This window comes from Quercus robur, chromosome 2, assembly GCF_932294415.1.
Source record: "Quercus robur chromosome 2, dhQueRobu3.1, whole genome shotgun sequence".
Lineage (NCBI taxonomy): Eukaryota > Viridiplantae > Streptophyta > Magnoliopsida > Fagales > Fagaceae > Quercus > Quercus robur.
The window spans coordinates 57742191-57765198 of NC_065535.1; the positions used below are offsets into that span (position 1 = coordinate 57742191).

At 40.8% G+C, this 23008-nt stretch overlaps 1 protein-coding gene across 1 annotated transcript; it reads right to left on the reverse strand.

Moving 5' to 3' along the window:
• Window positions 1-9188: 9188 nt before the first annotated feature.
• Window positions 9189-10975, reverse strand: LOC126701118 (uncharacterized). Its single transcript, XM_050399254.1, has 3 exons — window positions 10505-10975; window positions 10058-10393; window positions 9189-9848 (listed from the first exon to the last, which is right to left on the reverse strand). Exons 1-3 carry the CDS (start codon window positions 10973-10975, stop codon window positions 9189-9191), a joined length of 1467 nt encoding a protein of 488 aa, XP_050255211.1.
• Window positions 10976-23008: the final 12033 nt, after the last annotated feature.

The window sequence follows — 23008 nt, forward strand, 5'->3', positions numbered from 1 at the left end:
CCTTTCTTCTGTACTTTTCCTTATTCAGTTTTATGTTCTAGGGTTTGTCTCTCCTCCAAGCTTCCTTTCTCTGTTCTGCGTTTCCTAGTAAGTCCTTCACACTTCTTCTTCTTTTCTGATTCTTCCATGGTAGATTATTCTGCTATTAGAGTAGATTGTCCTTCGATAGCTTTCTTTTTCACTCATTTAGGTAGTTTACTTGAGTCCGTAGAGGGAAGCGTCTTGAGAAGGTTAGTTCCTTCGTAGGGAAGGACTATCCATATACTTTTTTCCTTTCTTCTTTGATTCCTTTAGTCTCCCATTCTGTTGAGGTAGCTAGGTTGCTGAGGATGTCTGACGTAAGGTTTAGTGACCTAGAGATAGGGTTATCCTCGTTTGATGATCATGTGGTCTCGAAGGCCACTTTTGTTCCCACCCCTTATAAAGCCTGGAACATCTTGTGTTCCCTTACGGGAAAAGACGAGCAATGAATCAGGGATAGGTTCCAGTTCCCTGACTCTGTAAAAGTTAGGATCTCGAGTGACGAAGAGAGGGCTTGTCACTCTTACGCCGATGAGGTTTGTTTTAACGAGACCAATTTTACCAGTGGCCTTCGTTTCCTTGCTCATCCCTTCGTTAGGGAACTTTTTTTCTTATTTGCATCTCACTCCGGCACAACTAGTGCCTAACTCTTAGCGGATCCTTGTTTCTTCCATGGTGGTGTAGATGTCCGCCAATGATGGTGATGTCATTAGGAGGGACGAGTTTCTCCATTTATATCTTCTGAGGAAATCTAAGGACTCTGGCTATTATGAGTTTAAGCCGTGGGATAGGGCTTCTAGGTTAATCCTTGATTACCCATCTTCTCTCTAAAACTAGAAGCCAAATTTCTTTTTTATCTCTGGAAGTGATTGGGAGTTCGTCCCTAGTGAGGACTTAGACAAAGCCCCCAAGTTTTTTCATAGTTGGGGAGTTCCTGTGTCTGGTGTGTCTTTCTCATCTTTTCAATTGCTTTTCCCCCTTTTTTTTATGAGTGACGATGATAGATGGCTTACTAGTACTCTTGTTTTTCAGTTTCCCAACATCCTCATCTGAAGAAGAGGTACTAGCGTCGCGTTGAAAAAGTAAAGGAGTGTCTTCAGTTCGTCAAGGATTTTGACGAACTTGTTTCTCCTTAGTCCTTGTTTTTACACTTTTTGGGTCCAAAACCATCTACTAAGATTCGGAAGAATTTGGAAGTTGTGAGAAAGAGTACGTGTTTCTGCCTTCTCCTTTCTTTTTTTTTCTTTTTTTTTTTCTTCTCTCTCTCTCTCTCTCTCTCTTTCTCTTAACTTTTTGCCTCGTCCTTTCAAGAATGACGACTAGATTTAGCAAGCAAAAATTAATTGAGGCCCAAGAGAAGAAGGCCAAGGGTGGCACTGTCAGTGGTCTCTTGTCGAAGAAGAAGACTGATGATGTTTCTAAGAAAGACCTTGTGACGACAATTCCTCTTGCTCATTCACCTATTAAGCACCCTGCCTCTCCTACTTTGTCACTGGAGATGATTGCCTCTGGTGGAGAGGAGATTAGGAAAAAGAAAAAGGCTGGTGGTAAATCTTTCCTTCCTAACTTCTGGGATGACGCTAACGCAGCAGCTTTGAAGGCCCATGAGGCACTTTCTGTGGATGATTTGAGCCCTCTGATGGCGAAGTCATCCAGTGAGGTGATGTCGTCTCACATCCAAAAGCTTGTGCAAGTATGTGTCGTTGATCATCTCTACTTCTTCTTTTTCCTTTGCTTTACTTCTGCTGAGAGAAAATTTCTTTGTAGGCTTTGGGGGAGTCCCTATTCGTCTCCGGGAAGCTCTTGGATTTAGAAAAGAAGGTGGCCACGTCTGAGCCTTTGGTCAAGTCTTTATCTGCTGAGAATGAGATGCTTAAAAACAAGTTTGCTATTTTTACTGCCGAAACTAAGAATGACAAGGAGCGCATGGCAACCTTAGAGAAGAGCCTACAAGTGGAGAAGGACTTCTGCAAGCTGAAGGACAAGCAGATTGGTGACTTGGAGCTAAAGCTGCAGAACACTGGGGCCATTGTTGTCAAATCATGAATCGATTTTTGATTTTTTTTGTATCGTGTATCGTAAAATACACAAACACCTAATAAAATTATAAAATAATTATAGATATACATATATAAAAGGTATATTCATTATAATTCAAAATATATTCAACAAATGACCAATTTAATCATTACTTATGTAATAAAATTTAACAAAGCTAACTAAATAAATCAAATTAACTTATGTTTATAACATGCACATTCAAATTGATTAAACTCAGAAGTAATACATGATATATGAACCAAAATAATAATATATTTTCATCATCTTGGCTAATCAACTCCGTCTAAGTCAATGTTATCATCATGTTCAGCATCTTGCAAAATTATTTTTTCATAGACATTTTTTTTTTTTTTTTATTATCAACATTTACTCTTTTTTTTTGGTTTTTTTATTCTAATAATTTTTTCTTTATATTTTTTCTTGGCATTCTAGCTTTTTAGACTCAAAATAATAATAACAAAATAAAAAATAATTATATTTTTATTTAATACATTATTAATAGCATAGAAAATAAATTTGCACATATAAAAGTGAGTATTATGAGTATAGTCTAAATTTTGTAGGAGAAAGAGAAGGGAGGAAAAAAAAAAACTCATGGACTTGCTATTTCATTAGACTCAATTAAATTTCCCAATAATTTTGTGTTAACAAAGTCTAACAACTTATTTAAATCAAATAAAATCACAAATTTTAACAAAAAAATCCATTTTAAACCTACATGTCTATGTATCGTACGATACGTACGATTCACCAATACGATACGATTCACCAATACGATACGATTCATACGATAGACACCTATGTATCAGACAATTCATGAGCATTTACAATACACCCTTACGATACGAAATTTTTTGTACACGATACGTATCGCGTATCGTACGATACTGACAACTATGGTTGGGGCCACGGCAGTACAGGATTTTATAGACTTTGACGAGTACTCTGATGAATTGTGAAGTACTACATGGAGGGCTTTAATCTTCTCGTGAAGTGGATGGCAAAGCACCACCCTGGCTTGGACCTTTCTGGCTTGGTCGTGGACAATGTCAAGAAAGAGCTCATGTCCTCTGAGGCTACAATGGAGAACATGACAGAGGAAGCCACAGACGTTGCTAAAGGAATGAAAGAGGCCACTGTTATAACCCCTGTAGACCCTGTCCCTGATGAACAGTAATCTTTTATTTTTTTTTCTTTTCAATTATTTTTTTCATTTCTTTGCAAGGCAAGAACAATATTTCTCTTTGGGCCCATTGTTTTGGGCAACTAAACAATTCCTTTGACGATGATAGATAAGTTTATGGATTTCCTGCTTTTAGCTGTAGTAAACAACTCTTTTGTGCTTGGACAACCCTTTATGACGATGTTAGTTGTGTTGAGACAACCATTATGTTTAGCTTGCATTTGAGCAACTCTTTCGTACTTAGCCTATATATGAACAGCTTTTTACCTTCGATTGTGTTGGAATGATTTTTTTTATTAAGTCATATTCAAATGATGGTCTTAGTTGTGTTTGAACAACTTGGTACCTTTTAGCTGCGTTTAAACAGCTTTTTATTGAGTCATGTTTGAATGACGATCTTAGTTGTGTTTGAACAACTTAGTATTTTTTAGCTGTGTTTGAACAGTTTTTTCTTGAGTCATGTTTGAATGACGATCTTAGTTGTGTTTGAACAACTTAGTATTTTTTAGCTATGTTTGAATAGCTTCTTCTTTTTCTTTTCTTTTTGAGTCGTGTTTGAATGACAATCTTAGTTGTGTTTGAACACCTTAGTATTTTTTTAGTTGTGTTTAAACAGCTTTTTCTCAAGTCATGTTTGAATGATGATCTCAATTATGTTTGAACAACTTAGTATGTTTTAGTTGTGTTTAAACAACTTTTTATTGGGTCATGTTTGAATGACAATATTAGTTGTGTTTGAATAACTTAGTATTTTTAGCTGTGTTTGAACAGTTTTTTCTCGAGTCATGTTTGAATGACGATCTTAGTTGTGTTTGAACAACTTAGTACGTTTTAGCTGTGTTTAAACAGCTTCTTATTGAGTCATGTTTGAATGATGATGTTAGCTGTATTTGAACAACTTAGTATTTTTTAGCTGTGTTTGAACAGTTTTTTATCGAGTCATGTTTGAATGACGATGTTGTGCTTTACTCGTGATTTAGAGTCGTGGTATTGGAGCGTCTTTTAGGTTAACTATTTTTTGTTTTGTCTTGAATGACAATTATATTGGTTGTGTTTAAACAACTCTAATTTAGTCGACTTTGGTAGTTGTGTAACAAAAACTTCGATGGCTATGATGCCGTTGGCTGTGCGTGAATAGCTTTTGATTTGAAATTTTAATGACGGAGGTCCTTGAGACGTCTCTCAAGGACGACTCCTAAACGTTGCACACATTTTGATAGTGATAGATCATGGATAATCATTGATAAATACGTATAGCACATGACAAATCATGGATAATCATTGATGAATACGCATAGATAATGCTTTCATGTATTATTAATCATATGAATGACAAAAGTGATGGTTGTCACAAATACTAATATGAAGATTAGGCAACTTGAAATGTAAAGCATTTCTTACTGATAAGATTTCTTCAAGTGTTCTATGTTCCATGATCGAGGCAGTTCTTGGCCGTCTAGAGACTTCAGGTAGAATGAGCCTTCTCTAGAATGACGGATTACCTTATAAGGGCCTTCCCATGCTAGTCCCAATTTTCCTTGGGATAGGTATTTTGTTGCCTGTGACACCTTCCTAAGGACGAGGTCTCGTGTGTTGAACCCTCTCACCTTAACCTTTATGTTATAGTATCTGGCCATTACTTCCTTGTGCTTGGCCATTTCCTTCATAGCTTCTTCTCTGACTTCGTCAATTAGGTCCAAATTGCTGTTAAGCTCCTATTGATTCTTTTGGTCTTCATATGTTTTGACTCGGTAGCTCGTCAGTCCTACTTCCATCAATATGATAGCCTCAATGCCAAATGTCGGTCTGAATGGTGTTTCTCCTACTGGAACTCTTGTGGTCATCCTATATGCCCAAAGGAAGTTTTGTAGTTCTTCAAGCCATGCCCCCTTTGCCCCGTCAAGCCTAGTTTTGATAATTTTAAGCAAACTTTTGTTCGTCACTTTTGTCTGGCCGTTAGCCTGAGGGTGTCTTGGAGAAGAATAGTGATTCTTGACTCCTAGGTCTTGGCTAAATTTTCGAAACTTAGGGTTGTCAAACTGCTTTCCATTGTCTAATATTATGACATATGGGACTCCAAACTTGCAAATGATGTTTTTCCACACAAAGCTTGTGACTTTAGCCTATGTTATCATCGTCACTGGCCCTACTTCTACCCATTTTGTGAAGTAATCAATTGCGACAATTAGAAATCTGAGTTGTTTCTTCCCTAGAGGGAATGGACCCATAATATCAATTCCCCATTGGGCGAAGGGCCATAGTGAGGAGATGGGTGTCATTGTCTCTCCTGGTCTCGTCTGGACATTTGCGAAGCGCTGACACTTATCGCACGCTCTAACAATGTTGTATGCATCTTTCTGTAGGGTTGGCTAGTAATATCTTGCTCTAAGCGCCTATCCTGCTCTAAGCGCCTTTCCTGCTAAGGATCTTGCCCCAGCGTGGTTTCCATTAGTTCCCTCGTGTATCTTGTGGAGCACATAATCTGCTTCTTTTGAATTGTCGCATCTTAGATATGGGAGCGAATATCCTCGTCTGTATAGCACATCGTCAATAATGACGAAGCGAGCTGCTTTGATCTATATCTTCCTTACTTCTGTTTTATCTTCTAAGAGCCATCCTTCTTTCAAGTAACAGACGATGGGAGCCATCCACTTGTCTTGTTCTTTTATCGTCAAGACTTGCTCACCTTCTGTGCTTGGCTACCCCTTTATCTCTACACATAGTTCGGAGGTCACATTGTAATTGTTTGACGAGGCCAATCTTGCTAGAAAATCAACTTCTACATTTTTGGCTCGAGGGATTTGCACAAAGTTTAAACTGTCAAAGTGTTGTGAGAGACGTTGGGCAATCTTTAAATACTTTTGCATCCTTTCTTCTTTGGCTTCATAATCTCCCTTCACTTGTCCTATTATTAGCTGAGAATCAGCTTGGGCAATGAGACTCTTTGCTCCTGTCAACAATGCCTCGTACTCTGCCTCGTTGTTTGTTGCTGAGAACTGCAATCTGACTACATATTTTAATGTTTCTCCTTCTAAAGGTATAAGAACTACTCTTGCTCCTCCCACTTTCTTCGTGGCTGACCCATCTGTTTGGACCGTCCATATTTCCATAGGGGATTCTTTTTCCTTACATGGGTAAGTGAATTTTGCAATGAAGTCTGCTAGTACCTGGGCTTTGATTGCTGCTCGAGGCCGATATTCGATGTCAAATTGGCCCAATTCAATTGCCCATTGAATGAGTCGTCCCGCTGCATCTATCTTGTTCATCATCTTTCTTATGGGCTAGTTTGTCATGACGACAATGGGCTGTGCTTGGAATTAAGGACGGAGTTTTCTAGAGGAGACCAATAATGCGAAAGCTATCTTTTTCGTTCTTAGGTAACTTGCTTCTGCTCCTTGAAATGCCTGGCTAGTATAATAAACTGGCTTTTAGATGTTCTTTTCTTCTCTAATCAATGCCGAACTTACTGCAGTGTTGGATACTGCTAAGTAGAGGTATAGCTTTTCTCCCATCACCGAGGGGCTTAGTAGAGGTGGCTTTGCCAGGTACTCTTTTAACTTGGCAAGGGCTTCCTTGCATTCGTCAATCCACTGAAAAGCTCTTTTCAATACCTTGAAGAATGGCATGCACTTGTCCGTTGCCCTAGAGACGAATTTGTTTAGGGCTGCAACCTTTCCTATCAAGCTTTACACCTCTTTCACTGTCTTTGGTGATTTGACCTCAATTATTGCTTTTACTTTATCTGGATTTGCCTCTATACCTCGTTGGGACACCATGACTCCCAAGAATTTTCCTGAAGCAACATCAAAAACTCATTTTGCAAGGTTTAACTTCATATTGTACTTTCTTAGTGTGCTGAAGGTCTCTTTTAAATCATCCAAGTGGTTGGCTTCGTCCATGTTTTTCACCAGCATATCATCCACGTACACCTCCATATTCCTCTCGATCTAGTGAAAGAACATACGGTTCACCAATATTTGGTAGGTGGTTCCTACTTTCTTCAGTCCAAATGGCATAACCTTGTAGTAGTATAACCCTTGGCTGGTGACAAACGAGGTCTTCTCTTGATTATCTTCATTCATAAGAATTTGGTTGTATCCAGAGAATGCATCCATGAAACTTAAGAGCTTATGTCCAGCAGTTGAATCTACCAGCTGGTCAATCCGTGGCAAGGGGAAGTTGTCTTTTAGGCAGGCCTTATTCAGGCCTGTGAAATCAACGCACATTCTCCACTTACCATTGCTCTTCTTTACCATGACCACGTTTTCTAGCCAATCTAGATAGAAGACTTCCTTGAAGAAATTAGCTTCGAGCAGCTTCTCTACTTCTTCAGTTATAGCTTTGTTGCGTTTTGGTGCAAATATTCTCCGCTTCTATTGTACAGGTTTGCATTCTGAGTTGACATTGAGACAATGTTGTATGATCTTTCTATCAATTCCAAGCATATACTCGTGTTTCCAGGCGAAAACATCTTGGTTTACCCTTAAGAAAGAGATAATTTTCTCTTTCTCAGAAGTTGGGAGTGTTGTTCCGATCTTCAATACCTCCGTCGAATCTCTTGGGATGATCTCAACTTCTTGTGGTGTTTTTGGCGGTTCGGGAATGGGTTCTTGATATCGCCTTAAAATGTATACTTGTTATATGTTTATGTGGGTGTAATCTCCTTATTACTATGCTTAATTTATATAATTAAGCCATGATTTGCATTAGTCCCTATTATTTATCTTTACATAATTTCTTAAATAAAATGCTATTCATTTTGTGTAATTTTTTATTTTCAGGAAATCATGTGAGAAAAATGAGTTTACAGGAATTTGTGAGAGAATAGAGGCCAAACTAGAATTAAAGTGGAGCTAAAGGACCATGCTTAAATGTCTAAGGAGGTGCAGTTGGAGTGCTTAGATCATCTACCATGATTGGAAGCTTCAAATAAGGAAAGAAATCAAAGAGGCAGAATCTGAAAAGGAAAAATCTTATTTGAGCACTGATCAGTATTTTGGGCGTATCTCTCTCCTCAAAAATCCAATTGACACAAGGCTAGATGGGTTGGAACCGTGACTTAAATATCTACAACTTTTCAGTTTTGAGTTTTTCGAAATTCGGAATTTTTGAAGGCCGAAATTAACTCATAAATTACTGCTGTAAACCTGGACAGAAATTAAAATAGTAAAAGTTTTATTTTCTTTGGACAATTAGACATTAGGGTTTTGAAGGGAGGCTGGTTAGAATGAATTTTGGAGAGAAAACATTGTATTTTCCTTTCTCTAATAGCAGCCTAAACTCTTTGCTAGGGCTAGGGGTTATGTTTCTTCTATACGATATGAATATTCAATGTGATTCTTTCTAGGATTTTATCAACAACATATTTGATTGTTCAATTAGATTTCTTTTGATGTATTAGTTCTTCCATGCTTTCAATAAGTTCAATCATGTTTTTCTTATTTTTTAGATGAATTTCTAATAGTTTCAAATAGAAATCAGGTTTTAAAGTCAATGAGTTTTTCTGAAAACTTTTCTAACCGCATTATTAATCGAGGTTATCATGCATTCTTGAATTGTCTCAGTTCAACCGAATCATAAGTTTTTAATTGTATAAGAACAATCAATTATGAAGTAGATCTTTTCTTTGATCACAAAGAATTTCATATCGATATAGGGAAACACCCCGATGCCCTAGTATTTACATTATTGATTTAAATCAGTTTTTATTATTATTCTTGTTAACAATCACCAAGCAAAAGTATTTTTCTTCTTTACTCAAATTTTTGTTTAATTATATTGTCTTTAAATTTACCCCGCTCTTTGTGGTTCGACCTCGGTACTCCGAGAATTATATTGCTACGAGCTCCTGTACTTGGGAGTGAGCAAGCAATTCTGGCTCATTGATTACCCATGTGTGGTTTTCTCCCGATACTATGGCAGCTTAATAGCACTCTCTTGCCAGAACTTGGTCTCCTCTAATTTCTCCTACTCCATGGGCTATTGGAAACTTCACTTTCAAGTGATATGTTAACATCACTGCTCTTAGTCTGTTGAGTGCAGGTCTTCCGAAGATGATGTTGTATGTTGAAGGGCAATCAAATATGAGGAAATCAATTTCCTTGTTGACCTGTGCTAAGTAAGTTCTTGCGATCACAATTAGAGTGACGATGCCTCTAGGGACGATTCTATCCCCTGTAAAGCTTACTAGAGGCGAGGTAAAAGGCCTAATCCTTTTCTTATCCAGCTTTATCTGCTGAAATGCGGGCAAGTAGATGATATCTGCTGAGCTTCCGTTGTCAATGAGCACTTGATGGATGTTAAATTCTTCCACTCTGAGCATGATTACTAGTGGATCATCATAGGGTTGCCTGATGCTACGATCGTCTCTCTCTGAGAAGACAATATCAGGCTCGTCATTCTTTGGCATCTTCATTGGAAGGAGACGTGAATGGACGCTGTTTATTTCCCTTCCCAGTGCCTTCTTCAAGGCTTCAACGTTCCACCTGCTACTAGTCCTCCCGAGATCGTCTTTATTTCTCCTGCAGGGGGTTTGGTATCCCCTATCTCCAGAGTTTTGTCCTGGTCGTCCCTTTGTTGGTACCTATGTGGTTCCATCATTTTGATGTACTTTTGCAACTTCCCTTGCCAAATTAAAGTCTCCACCTGGTCTTTCAAATGTCTGCACTCATCAGTACGATACCCGTGGTCCTGGTGGAATCTACAATACTTGCTCTTGTCTCTTCTTTCTAATGGAGTACTAATTGGCTTTGGCCATTGTAGGGAAGGATCATCTCTTATCTACATAAGGACCTGCTCAATTAGCATTATTAGAGGAGTGAAGTTGGTGAACTCGGGTTTCCTGTCTAGAAGCTCCTTCTTTTTCCTTGTGGCATGCCCAACACTTCGTGTCTCCTTCTTCTTATCGCAATTACTGCTTGTTCCTTTGTCTCTCTTCCTCTTTCCCTTCATTTCCTTTGTGAGCACCGCATATTTTGCATTCATATACTTCTGAGCCTTGCGGAGCAACTTCACAACTGTTTTTGGTGGACTTTTAGTGATTGAGAAGAAGAAATCTACTGGCAGCAACCCTACTTGGAAGGTGGTTAAGATGACTTGATCTTCAGCTTCATCTACTTGCAGCAGTTCCTTATTGAATCGAGTGACGTACTATCTTAGTGATTCTCCTTTTGCTTGCTGAATTTTGAGAAGATGGCCAGTTGGTTTTTTGTGTCTTTGCCCCCCAATGAAATGACAAACAAAACCCTTGCTGAGTTGTTCGAAGTCTGCAATAGTTCTTGGGGGTATTTTGCTAAACCATACTTTGGCTGCTCCTTTCAGTGTTGTTGGGAATGCCCTACACATCACTTCGTCTGGGGTCATCTGCAACAACATTAGCTTCTTGAATGATTTGATGTGGTCTAAGGGATACTTGGAACTGTCATATGACTCCAATTGTGGGAGACAGAATTTTGGTAGGAGGGGACGATTTAGCACTTCATTGGTGAATGGCAAGTCCGTCCGTCGAATCATCCCATCCAAATTCTCTCCGCCTTTGTCCTTCATGGCATTTTTTAGTTTGTCCACCTCCTTTCTCATGTTGTGGAGCTCATTCTTCACCTTACTGGAATCTTCTCCTGAGGTTCTGTCTTGCCTATTGGCTTGAGAGTTTGATTCTTCTTCATTTTGGTTTTCACCTGTCCACCGACGTTCTGCGTTTTGAGACTCCATTGTTTTTCACAGTTCTTCATTCTAGCGAGTTAGTTCTTCCACATTGGCCAAAAGGGCTTGGATTTGTTGTTGTTGCACAACATCTGGCTGAGGTCTAGTTTCTGCTTCCATCTCGTACTTCGAGGAACTCTTTTGTCATTGGGAAAGATGGCTTGAATGATTAGCATTCCCCACAGACGGCACCAAACTGATGATGCAAAAAATCAACAATTGAGCTCTTCGTCATAGCAAATGGACGATGCTGCGAATGAGGTCGTCTTTGTAGATAAGAATCCTGCAAAATGAATTAGGTGGAAGAGTAACACGCCGGTGTGGCGTTAGCTAAACCGTCTCCGATGCTTAAGTCAATAAGGGAGCAAGATTCTAGAGAGAAAATTAGTAGAGACTGATTTCGTAGAGTATTTGTGTGTACCTTTAACTTTTGTTGTCTTCTCTTTTATAGTTATGTGCCTGATTAATGGGTAATGATGTGCTACATTTATGCTCAACGACTAATGCATTATAGAATCTTTGTCTGGAGATCATAGCTCATTTTGTGACTGTCGCTCTGTCCGTTACGTTTCATCATCAATGTGGGTAATAAATGCGTAATGTCTTCTTTGGGTGAATGACGACCATAAATTTCTAGTTCGTCGATGTGCTTATAGTTTTTGCCACAAATCAAAATTTTTGAAATGTCATTATTAGAGTATTCACAAAAAGTTCAATGCCCTTTCAACCAAATTTGGTTTGAAACCCTCTTCTTTTTTTTCAATTTTAACTAATCTATTATTCACAAATCCCATCAACTTCAATACTCTATCTCTATTCTATTTAAATCTTTTTTTTTTATAATCCAAATTTCATTTATTTTCTTCCACCTGTCTCAATGTTCCCCATATCAACCTAAAGACTCGCTATCAACTTAAAACTCTGTCATTGATGCTCTGCTTCTACCACAATTGACCCAGATCAACCCAAGCTCCATTGATAGCTCCGTCAGCATTGACAATCGGCTCCTATCTCAAGTCAACCCAAATCAAACATCAAGGGTGGGATTTTTCATGTTGATTTGCGTGCCGCAAGAAAGAGAATCAAGGAGAAAGAGTCAGAAGATTAAGGAAATTTAAAAAAAAAAAAATTTATTTGATTTGTCTTAGTAAGTGCATTGAGATATTGCTTGATAGTTGATAGTTGTAGGGGTGATAGGCCTAGGAATGCATATATATATATATATATATATATATTGGGCCAGGGGCCCAATCCGAGGATATTAAGCAGTCCGAGGACAGGTAAACACCTTCCTAAGAATCTGTGTTAGTAAGTAAAGAGGTGAGGTCTGATCATGACCATCCGAGAAGGCTGTCCGAGGAGGAATACTTCCTCAGCTGATCAAAGCCGAGGTTAGAAAGTGTGGTCTGACACCAGGAGCAACATTCCAGACGATTCCACTAATGAGGATAAGTATCCAGAAGGAATGGAACAGAGGGAGACCATGAAATATTTTGAGGGAAAGCTGCTACCACTGCATTAAATGCTCTGTAGCTAACTTTCTGGCTGCATTAATGTGGAGAAGACCACTGAACAGTACTGCCTTGGCTACCCCACTATAAGAATCAAGAAGTGAAAGGCCAAGATCGTCTAAAGGGAACTATATAATGTAAGAAACCCTCCATGGAGAAGGGATCGAGAAATAGAAAAAGAAACACTATAGCAATCAAAAACTAAACTTGAGATCAAACTTGAGAATCAATATATAAAAATTGATCTCCTCAGATTGTGCCGAGGACAGTTTTCTTTACAATAAACCAGTCTAGTTTTATTTTCTTGTCATCAAAATCTACTTTACTTGTTGTTTAATTCATTAAAACTCAGTTTTCCAACCCACTCTCTACAAATTCATTGTATTGGGCTTTTTGGGTCTAAGTTCATTTATCCTTTGAGCTAGGGACTCAAATCTAATCCTTACAATAGTCATAAATAATAATGATCAAACTAAAGATGGACGAACCAACAAATAATTAAACACTCACAATAAATGATGAGTAGCATGAACTCACCAACGAATGGCTATAAATACCATCATAAAAATGACAGACGTTCACTCCATAAAGACAAAATTCAATGCTCCAACGGGAGGAAAAGTGAAGATAGTATAAAACCAAATCTCCACCTGAAGAGAAAAAGGTATGCGACTCAAGTAGAATAACTATTTTATTGCTTTCTTAGTACAATCTAGTATTTGAACCACCAATTTCTAACTTTGTCATCTAAGAGCCCTCTATAAATACCATCATAAAAATAACAGACGTTCACTCCATAAAGACAAAATTCAATGCTCCAACGGGAGGAAAAGTGAAGACAGTATAAAACCAAATCTCCACCTGAAGAGAAAAAGGTATGCGACTCAAGTAGAATAACTATTTTATTGCTTTCTTAGTACAATCTAGTATTTGAACCACCAATTTCTAACTTTGTCATCTAAGAGCCCTCGGCTAGCACCACACCAATGTCTAGATTCCACATTTCTTTCTAATTTGAAACTACAAGTTATTTGAGAGATATTATGATTGTCTATCTACCTAGACAAACAACTAACTAACAATATTTCACGTCATCACTTCTCATTTATACAATTTTTGGACAAATTATAGATCCGATGCATGAGAATGGAAGAGGGTTTTAGGTGAGTTTAGTTATACTTTCGTTAAAAACGAGATTTGTTGAGTTTGATGGAAATGCTCGCCTCCAACTACATGTATTACGTGTAAACAATAAAATTTCATTTACTACTCTAATAACTCAAGGTTAAATAGTATTTGATTTGTTACAAAGGGGGGGGGGGGGGGGGGGGGGTGGGGGGGGGTGGACAGATCCAACGTAAGCCCAATATTGAAATCTCTTTCCATATGACTGTCTAAAGCCCACTAACATATTGCACGTCTCATATTGGCGCGGCTAGAAACAATTTAGTCATCTCGTCAGCAACGATTTCAGAGCTCCATGAATTATTTTTCTAAAGACAAAGCCCATATAATGGCTCCAAAAATCTAGGTTTTGTTCATAGTTCAAATTCACAGTATGGTCCATGTTTTGAGCTCAAAAGGACTAGCCCAAGACCGACAAACTAAATTGATATAATCGGCTCAAAATTGATTTTTTTTTTTTTTTTATTAGTTTAAAGCTTAAGTTCCGTGTCTAGTTAGTCATATGTCATTGGACGACTGTGTATAAGGGTATTAGTAACTTCATTTTTACATTGTATAAATAAAATTGAAGGAAAACAAATCATTCTTTCTTTTTTGTTTTTTGATAAATGAGATTTTTTGTGAGTAGATGTTTTGTTATAAAATTAATCAATGAATGAGATTAATTTTGTAACAAACATCTATTAAAAAAAAGAAAAGAAAAAAGAAACTAAGTACAAACATATTAAAAACCATATCAACCTTTGGCTGCAACCAAAACTAAAACACACACATTTGATCAAAACCAGGAAATGTAATTATCTAAAATTGAAGGGTATTGGTAACTTCATTTTTACATGGTATAAATCTAAAATTGAAGGAAAACAAATCATTCTTTCTTTTTTGTTTTTTTGATAAATAAGATTTTTTTTTAATAGATGTTTTTTTATAAAATTAATCAATGAATGAGATTAATTTTATAACAAAACATCTATTTCAAAAAAAGAAAAAAGAAACCAAGTACAAAAGGAAATGTAATTATCTACAACCCACTGAGCACTATATTCTGCATTTTCCTATATCTGCTTTGATGAGGTGCAAACTCGTCAGTTACAGTAGGCAGATGGAACTCCCCGTTAGCACCTGGTTCTCTTCAAGAAAGATGGTCACCGGTGTGGTGCCTGCCACAACGTCTCTGATGCCAAAGTTAGAACAATCAAACCACTCGCAAAATTAGAAAGTAAGAAGTATATTTTCAGAATCTTAGTATCCGTACCTTATGCTGAAAATGTGAGAGCTTTATATCTGTGAGCCTGACTGCTAGCCGTTGGAGTGTAAATGCCCTTCTTTCATAACGCCTCAAGCCCAATTATGGGGCTTTTATTAGTCTCTAACGGTCTGCTTTGCTGGTTTCGTAACTGCCCAGGTTACTTGCTGGCACCATTGAATGACCTTCCTTTCCTCGTCGTTGATGGCTTGTTCGTCATCAGAGGGTAACCTCGTCATTACGTGACCTCGTCAAGGTAACATGTTCTCGTCAATCCCATCAATTGCCCCCCCAGGTTCTGTGGTCGTCAGTGACGTGTCATGAGGGCCACAGAAGGTGAAAAGTTTCTTTCATTGAGTTGTTTGTGACGCTTGGGGTTTCGTTTCGAAATTAATGAGAGATGGCGGCGCGGTATGGAACGTGGCCACGTGGCATATGCTGATTGAGGGTATTAATGGCATGACCCTTGGGTTTCCCGCTGCTTTTTAGTTTCCTTGGGTTTTTGGGTTTAAAAAACTTTTCCTTTCTTTCACTCTGGTTTTTCTTTCCCTTCCTACTCCGAGCATTTGTCCCTTTTGTTTCGTTTCTGTCATTATTCCATTCTCATTCCAGTGACTTCGACCTTGCTCCGACGACAAATTTCTCCGGCCTCGACTGTTCCTCTTTTCAAGGTACGCTATTCCTTCGATTTCTCAGATTTTTTTCTTCATGAACTTCTTTATAAATTCCTGATTTTTCCTCTGTCTTTTATTTTTGTTGTTTTTGTGTTTGGGCGTTTAGGATTGGGTATCCCTTTTCATGGTTAATTCCTCTGAGGTTTGGGTAGCTTGCCCCTCAGTTTCTTTCTTTTTTGCTCGCTTAGGGGCGGCTTTGGGTGTTTCTGGGGACTTTTTTCCTTTGATTGGGGATTATCTCTTTGAAGGTAGTGGTTTGAGTGTAGTTTTAGGGGAGATATCTCCGATTTTGGGTCGGTCATTGGCTTGGTTTGAGAGAGAGACGAAGAGGATGTCTGAGGTGAGATCCAGTGAGTTAGACACTGGGTTGTCGTCTAGTGGCGGCTCGGTCGAGGGTGATACAGCCGTTTCTACCCCTCGTCAGGTTAGGGCTTTTTACACTCTCAACGAAGAGTGTGGGCTGGACGCTGATACAATGGCCAGGTTTAAGGATAGGTTTCAATTCCCTGCACGGGTTCGCGTTCGTCAGCCTGGTCCTGATGATCGGGCTTGTCATTTCTTTCCTGGTGAAGTGTGTTTCTACGAGGCTGCTTTCACCTCAGGACTTAGGTTACCCGTCCATCCTTTTGTGATGGAGTGCCTAGATTACTTTGGCATTGCCCCCGGGCAGCTTATGCCTAACTCCTGGAGGATAGTTGTTAATTGTATGGAAATCTAGCTAACGGCTAATGAGGACATGATCAAAGTAAGTGAGCTCGTCCATATCTACCGTTTGAAGGAATCAAAGGAGTATGGGTATTATGAACTAGTTCCTTGGACGAGGGGGACTAGAATCATTAAGGGTTTAGCCTCGTCATTCAGGTACTGGAAGTCACGTTTCATTTTCGTGTCCGGGGATGACTTTGAGACCCCTTCTAACGAGGCTTGGGGTGATATCCCAAGGTTGCTTCGTCGGTGGGGAACCCCAAACTTAGGTGCGTCCATGTTTCTTCTTGTCTGTTTATTTTTGTCTTGCATGTTTGGTCATCACTAACCACTTGCTCATTTTCTTTTGCAGTTAAGAAACGCCCAAAGTTGAAGAACAAATACTGGGGTCGCGTCCAGAAGGCGACTGAATACGCGAAGACGATTGAGAGCTGGGACGATCTTCTTGATCTGCAAACACTCTCTTTCTATTGTTTAGGCCCGGATCCGTCTCCTTACGTTCTGTGCAGTATTACCATCGAGGAGAAGAAGAGTAAGTGTTTTCTTCGTCAGTACTGTCCTTTACTTGCATACTTTGGATTTCTTAGTTTTTTTTTTTTTTTTTTTTTTTTTTAGAGATGACGACCAAGTTTAATAAGGACATGTACGCCAAGATGAGGGTCAAGAAGGATGAACCCTTGTCCAATCTTGGCAAGAAGGTAATTCGCGTTACGGGGAAGGGACCATCTATCGTTCCCCCCTGCGGATGCCACTCCCATCGTCTCAGGAGTTGAAGGTGCTAGGGTGGCTTCCCCAGCCACCTCAGTTGAGGAAATCCCTACCCCTTCGTCGAAGAGGCCGAGATCGTCTGCCAAGGACAAAGAGAAGGAAAGGGTTGGTTCGTCCATCTTTGACGACGAGGGAGCGGCTGTGGAGTGGGCACATAACATTGTGAGGGCTAAGGACCTTAGGGTCTTTTCTAGAGTGCCTGTCAACGTGGTTGCAGGTCAGCACGTCCATAAAATTGTACAGGTAAGGTCGTCCACACGTTTTCCTTGGTTTCCTCTTATATCAATCTTCCTTTTTTTTTTTCTTTTTTTTTTCTTTTTTTTTTACTGACGCACTTATCTTCCTTCGTCAGGTGTTGGGGGAGAGCCTTCACCTTGCTTCTGAGTATCTTACTCAAGAGGCCAAGGTGGCTTCTTTGACGTCCAGGATGGAGGCTCTGGAAAAAGAGAATTCCGCACTAAAAAAGGACCTCATAGAGTCCATGGACGGGGCTGCAACCTTGAAGGAGCAAGTCAAGGCTTTGAACTCTGATCTTAGGGTTGAACGTCAGCTGAATTTGGAGAAGGACGACCAGCTTCAGGCGACGAAGGAGAAGCTGAAGACGATTGCGGCTAGGTCCGTCGAGGCTTTTCAGCAAACTGAGGAGTATTCCACAGTACTCTTCAGTTGGTACTTCAAGGGTTTTGAACTTCTTCGTAGATACCTCGTCAAGCACCCTACAGGGGTTGATCTGCCGAATTTGGATTTGGAAGCGGTGGATCAAGAGATGGCTGCTAACGAGGCTGCCCAATCCTCTGTGCCTGAAGGTGATGCTCCTAATGACGATGTCCCTAATGCTGAGAACGCTTCTGCTGCTGACGACCTGGTTACTGATGCTCCAGACGCCCGAGCCTGATCCTTAGAAAAATTTATCACTTATATTTGCCCATTATGTTTTAGGCCCTTTTTGGAGATGTACATATATTTTTTGTTTTTATTTTAATTTTCAGAACAATATCTTTTGGCCCTGTTAAGAGAACAAGGATAATTGCCCTATGTTTTTGGGCTTTTCTATGATTTAATGTTTACCTGCTTTTGTGGTTACACTACTGTTTGTGTTTGTGCACATGTGCGTGATTTAGTATAAACTTCTTAGCGTACCTTGTATTTAGCTGGTACTTAGTGCAAATTCCTTGTGATTTGCTCGTCATTCTTTATCCTTGTTGTGGGTTTCTATCCTTCTTCTTTTTCTTTTTGTTCTTTTCCTTGCAGGTTCGCCAGTGTCCTTAGTTCGTTCAGTGGGACTTTGCCATTCGCGTAGGCCTTAGGATTATGTTTATATCTCCAGCACGTCTCGTGTGCCTTCGTCAGTGATTTACACCCGTCTCGGCGGAATCTTATCACTTAGGGCTTCGTCAGTGATTTACATCCTTCTCGGCGGAATCTTATCACTTGGCCACCTTTTTTTTTTTTTTTGGTGACTTACATCCCATTAAGGAATCTCGTCACTTAGGGCTTCGTCAGTGATTTACATCCGTCTTGGCGGAATCTTATCACTTAGCCTTTTTCTTTTATTCGTTGGTGTTGTCGTCGGTGACATACACTCGTTAAGGTGGACTCTTGTTAGTTTGACTTACAATTGACTGGACCTGTCTGCATAAAGACATCAAAGGATAAGAAATTTTTTATTGAATTCAGGAGCAATTGCCTTTGTCTATTACATTTACTGGTGGTACTTTTTTAAATGCTCAATATTCCATGGTCGAGGAAGCCTTTGTCCGTCCATGGTTTCCAGGTGATAACTTGCTTGTCTTGAGTAGTCAATGACTCGATAGGGACCTTCCCACGTAGGACCCAGCTTTCCCTGGGTAAGGTCTTTAGTTGCCATGGTGGTCCTGCGTAGGACGAGGTCACCTATGTCCAAGCGCTTCAATTTGACCCTTTTGTCATAGTATTCGGCCATCTTTCTTTGATACTTCGTCATCTTGCTGGATGTGTTGTCTCTTATTTCGTCCAGACAATCCAGGTTGAGTCGCAGCTCGCCGTCATTGATCTCTTCGTTGAAGGTTTCACGCTTGATGCTCGCGACCCCTACTTCGACTGGGATTACTGCTTCTGTGCCATAGGTAAGCCTGAAGGGGGTTTCTCCTGTTGGGGTTCTGGCGGAGGTTCTGTAAGCCCACAGGACATTTGGTAGTTCTTCTGGCCAGGCACCTTTCGCATCGTCCAGTCTGGTCTTGATAATCTTGAGCAGTGTCCGGTTCGTCACTTCCGTCTGCCCGTTTGCCTGAGGATGCCTTGGGGATGAGAACTAATTCTTGATCCCAAGGTTTGAGCAGAATTCCCTGAAGCCTTGACTGTCGAACTGCCTTCCATTGTCTGATATGATCGTCAAGGGAATCCCGAACCTGCAGATTATGTTCTTCCACACAAAGTTCTGGATCCGAGCCTCAGTGATCGTTGCTAGGGCCTCTGCTTCAACCCATTTTGTGAAATAGTTAATAGCAACAAGAAAGAATTTTACCTGACCTTTACCTTCGGGCAGAGGACCGACGATATCGATTCCCCATTGTGCAAATGGCCATGGGGAAGCTATGATCGTCATTTTCTCTGCTGGAAGCCGCTGCACATTCCCTATCGCTGGCATTTGTCGCACCTCCTGATGATCTCAACAGCGTTCACCTGCATGGTTAGCCAAAAATACCCTGCCCTTACCACTTTGTTTGCTAGGGATCTGGAGCCGGCATGGTCGCCACAAATTCCTCCGTGTACTTCCTCCAGGATGTATTTGGCCTCTTCCTCATCGACGCACTTCAAGTAAGGTATAGAGAAGCCTTTCTTGTACAAGACGTCATTCAGGATCGTGAACCTGGCTACCCTCTTCTTGATCTTTCTGGCTTCTTCAATGTTTTGAGGTAGGTGCCCGTCCTGGAGGAAGGACATTATGGGCATCATCCAGGTATCAGTGCTCTGGATGGTGAATGTTGCAACTTCCTCGATACTAAGGTGTTTCTAGACTTCCATCGCCAGGTCCGTGCTAGTCCCTTCTTCTTCTGATGACGCTAGCTTTGACACTTCGTCAACCCCCATATTCTGACTTCTTGGGATTTGTATGAACTCCACTGTATCAAATTCCTGAGCTAGTTGTCTTGCCAACTTGAGGTACTTTTGCATCCTTTCTTCTTTTGCCTCGTATTCTCCCTTGATCTATCCAATCACTAGCTTTGAATCACTTTGGATCAACAAATTTTTGGCACCAAGGGCTTTCCCAAGCCTCAGTCCCGTCAGTACTCCTTTGTATTCAGCTTCGTTGTTGGTGGCTGGGAACTTTAGTTGGACCCCATATTTCAGCATTTCTCCGTCGGGGGTGGTTATGATGGCCCCTACTCCCCCCTTCTTTTGGGCTGACGAACCATCAGTCTGTATTATTAATTTATCTGCTTCGTCGGTAATCATGTCTTCGTCAAGGAGTGTGAATTCTGCGATGAAGTCCGCCAGAGCTTGTGCCTTGATCGCTGTTCTTGGATGGTACTCGATGTCAAATTGACTAAGTTCAATTGCCCACTGGACCATTCTCCCTGCTGCTTCTGGCTTGTTCATTGACTTCTTGATTGGTTGGTCCGTCATTACGAAAATAGGATTTGACTAGAAATATTGCCTGAGCTTGCGCGAGGCCACTATTAGTGCAAACGCAATTTTTTCGATCCTTGGGTATCTGGACTCAGCTCCTTGGAAAGCTTGGCTGACGTAGTAAACCGGGAGTTGCTTCTTACCTTCTTCTCTAATCAAAGCTGCACTTACTGCCGAGGCTGACACTGCCAGGTATAAGTATAAGTTTTCTCCTTCTTTGGACGGGCTTAGGAGAAGTGGGCTGCTCAGGTAGTGCTTTAGCTCTTGGAACGCTGCCTCGCACTCATCGGTCCAGGCAAAAGCCTGCTTCAAGGTTTTGAAAAAGGGGAGGCATTTATCTGTAGCCCTAGAGACGAACCTGTTTAAAGCCACTATCCTTCCTGTGAGTTTTTGAACGTCCTTGACGGTTTTGGGTGAGGCCATGTCGATGATAGCTCGCACTTTCTCTGGGTTTGCTTCTATTCCTCTCTAGGACACCATGAATCCCAGGAACTTCCCCGAGGCTACCCCAAAAACGCACTTACTTGGATTCAACCTCATCTAGTGTTTTTTGAGGGTTGCAAAGTTTCCTTCAAGTCGTCCAGATGTGCAAGCTCTTCCTTGCTCTTGACGAGCATATCGTCCACATACACTTCCATGTTTTTGCCAATCTGCTGGCTGAACATTTTGTTCACGAGCCTCTGATACGTAGCTCCAGCATTTTTTAACCCAAAAGGCATTACCTTGTAGCAGTAGAGTCCTTGACTTGTGATGAAGGCGGTCTTCTCCTGGTCTTCCTCAACCATTTTTATCTGGTTATACCCCGAGAAGGCGTCCATGAACGTCAGCAACTTATGCCCGGCTGTGGAGTCCATGAGCTGGTCTATTCTTGGTAGAGGGAAGCTGTCTTTTGGGCATGCCTTGTTCAGGTCGGTGAAGTCTACGCACATCCTCCATTTCCCGTTTGCTTTCTTGACCAGGACAACATTGGCGAGCCATTCAGGATAATACACTTCCCAGACGAATCCAGCTGTCAAGAGCTTGTTAACTTCCTCTGTAACTGCTTGATCCCGTTCTGGAGCGAAGGTTCTCCGTCGTTGTTGGATGGGCTTCCGTTCTGGGTCCACATTCAACCGGTACTGGATGACTTCTGGGGATATGCCCGGCATGTCCTCGTGACTCCATGCAAAGACATCTAGATTTTCTTTGAGGAACCTTATGAGTCTTGTCCTCATCTCGGGGCTCAGCGTCGTCCCTATCTTGGTCGTCCTGTTCGCATTCCCTTCTACCAATTCCATTGTTTCCAGGGCCTCTATCTCGCCTTTCTCTTTCTCTTCAATCGTCCATGTGTGGTTCTCCCTTCCAGCTAGGACAGCATGATAGCATTCTCTTGCTAAGACCTAATTGCCTTTCACCTCACCAACGCCGTTACCTGTTGGGAATTTCACCTTCAAACAGTAGGTTACGTCGCCGCCTTCCACTTGTTGAGGATGGGCCTCCCAATGATGACATTGTAGGATGAGGGACAATCTACTACCAGGAAGTCTACTTGTTTGGTCAACTATACTGGATAGGTCCCTGCTGTCACCGTCAACGTTACTATGCCCCTGGGGTAAACCCTGTCTCCACTGAAACTGACGAGTGGAGAGTCAAAAAGGCGAAGCCTTTTTGGGTCTAATCTTAATTGCTGGAAGGCTGGGAAGTAGATGATGTCCGCGGAGCTTCCGTTATCAACGAGGATCCTTTTGCTATTGAACCCTTCTATATTCAGCATTATAACCAGGGGATCATTGTGGGGCTGCTTCACTCCCATGGCGTCTCCTTCACTAAAAGACATATCCTGGTATGTTCGTCTGTGCTTGGATGGAGGCATGGTGTGGACGCTGTTCACCTGTCTATGGTATGCCTTTTTGAGTGATCTAAACGATCCTCCTGAGAATGGTCCCCCTGTGATCGTGTTTATCTCCCCGATCACCTTGCGTGGAGGCTGGGACGTATGGTCGTCATCCCGCGAGAAGGCTTCATGCTGGATTTTACTGTCGTCCCTGAACTTGCTATATTCTCCTTTCTTTACATATTTTTGTAATTTCCCTTTCCGTATTAACTCTTCTATTTGCTCCTTTAGATCTCTGCAATCCTCTGTGAGGTGGCTATGGTCTTTGTGGAACCGGCAATACTTGTTCTTGTCACGGACATTGGGTGATGAGTGTAATGGCCTGGGCCATTTGAGATAGTGCTCGTCCTTGATCTGCGTGAAAATCTTGTCAACAGGCATAACTAAGGGAGTAAATCTTACCGTCCGAGGATTTTTATCGTCCTTCCTCCTATTCCCGTCATTGTTCCAACGGTTCGGTCGATCTCTCTT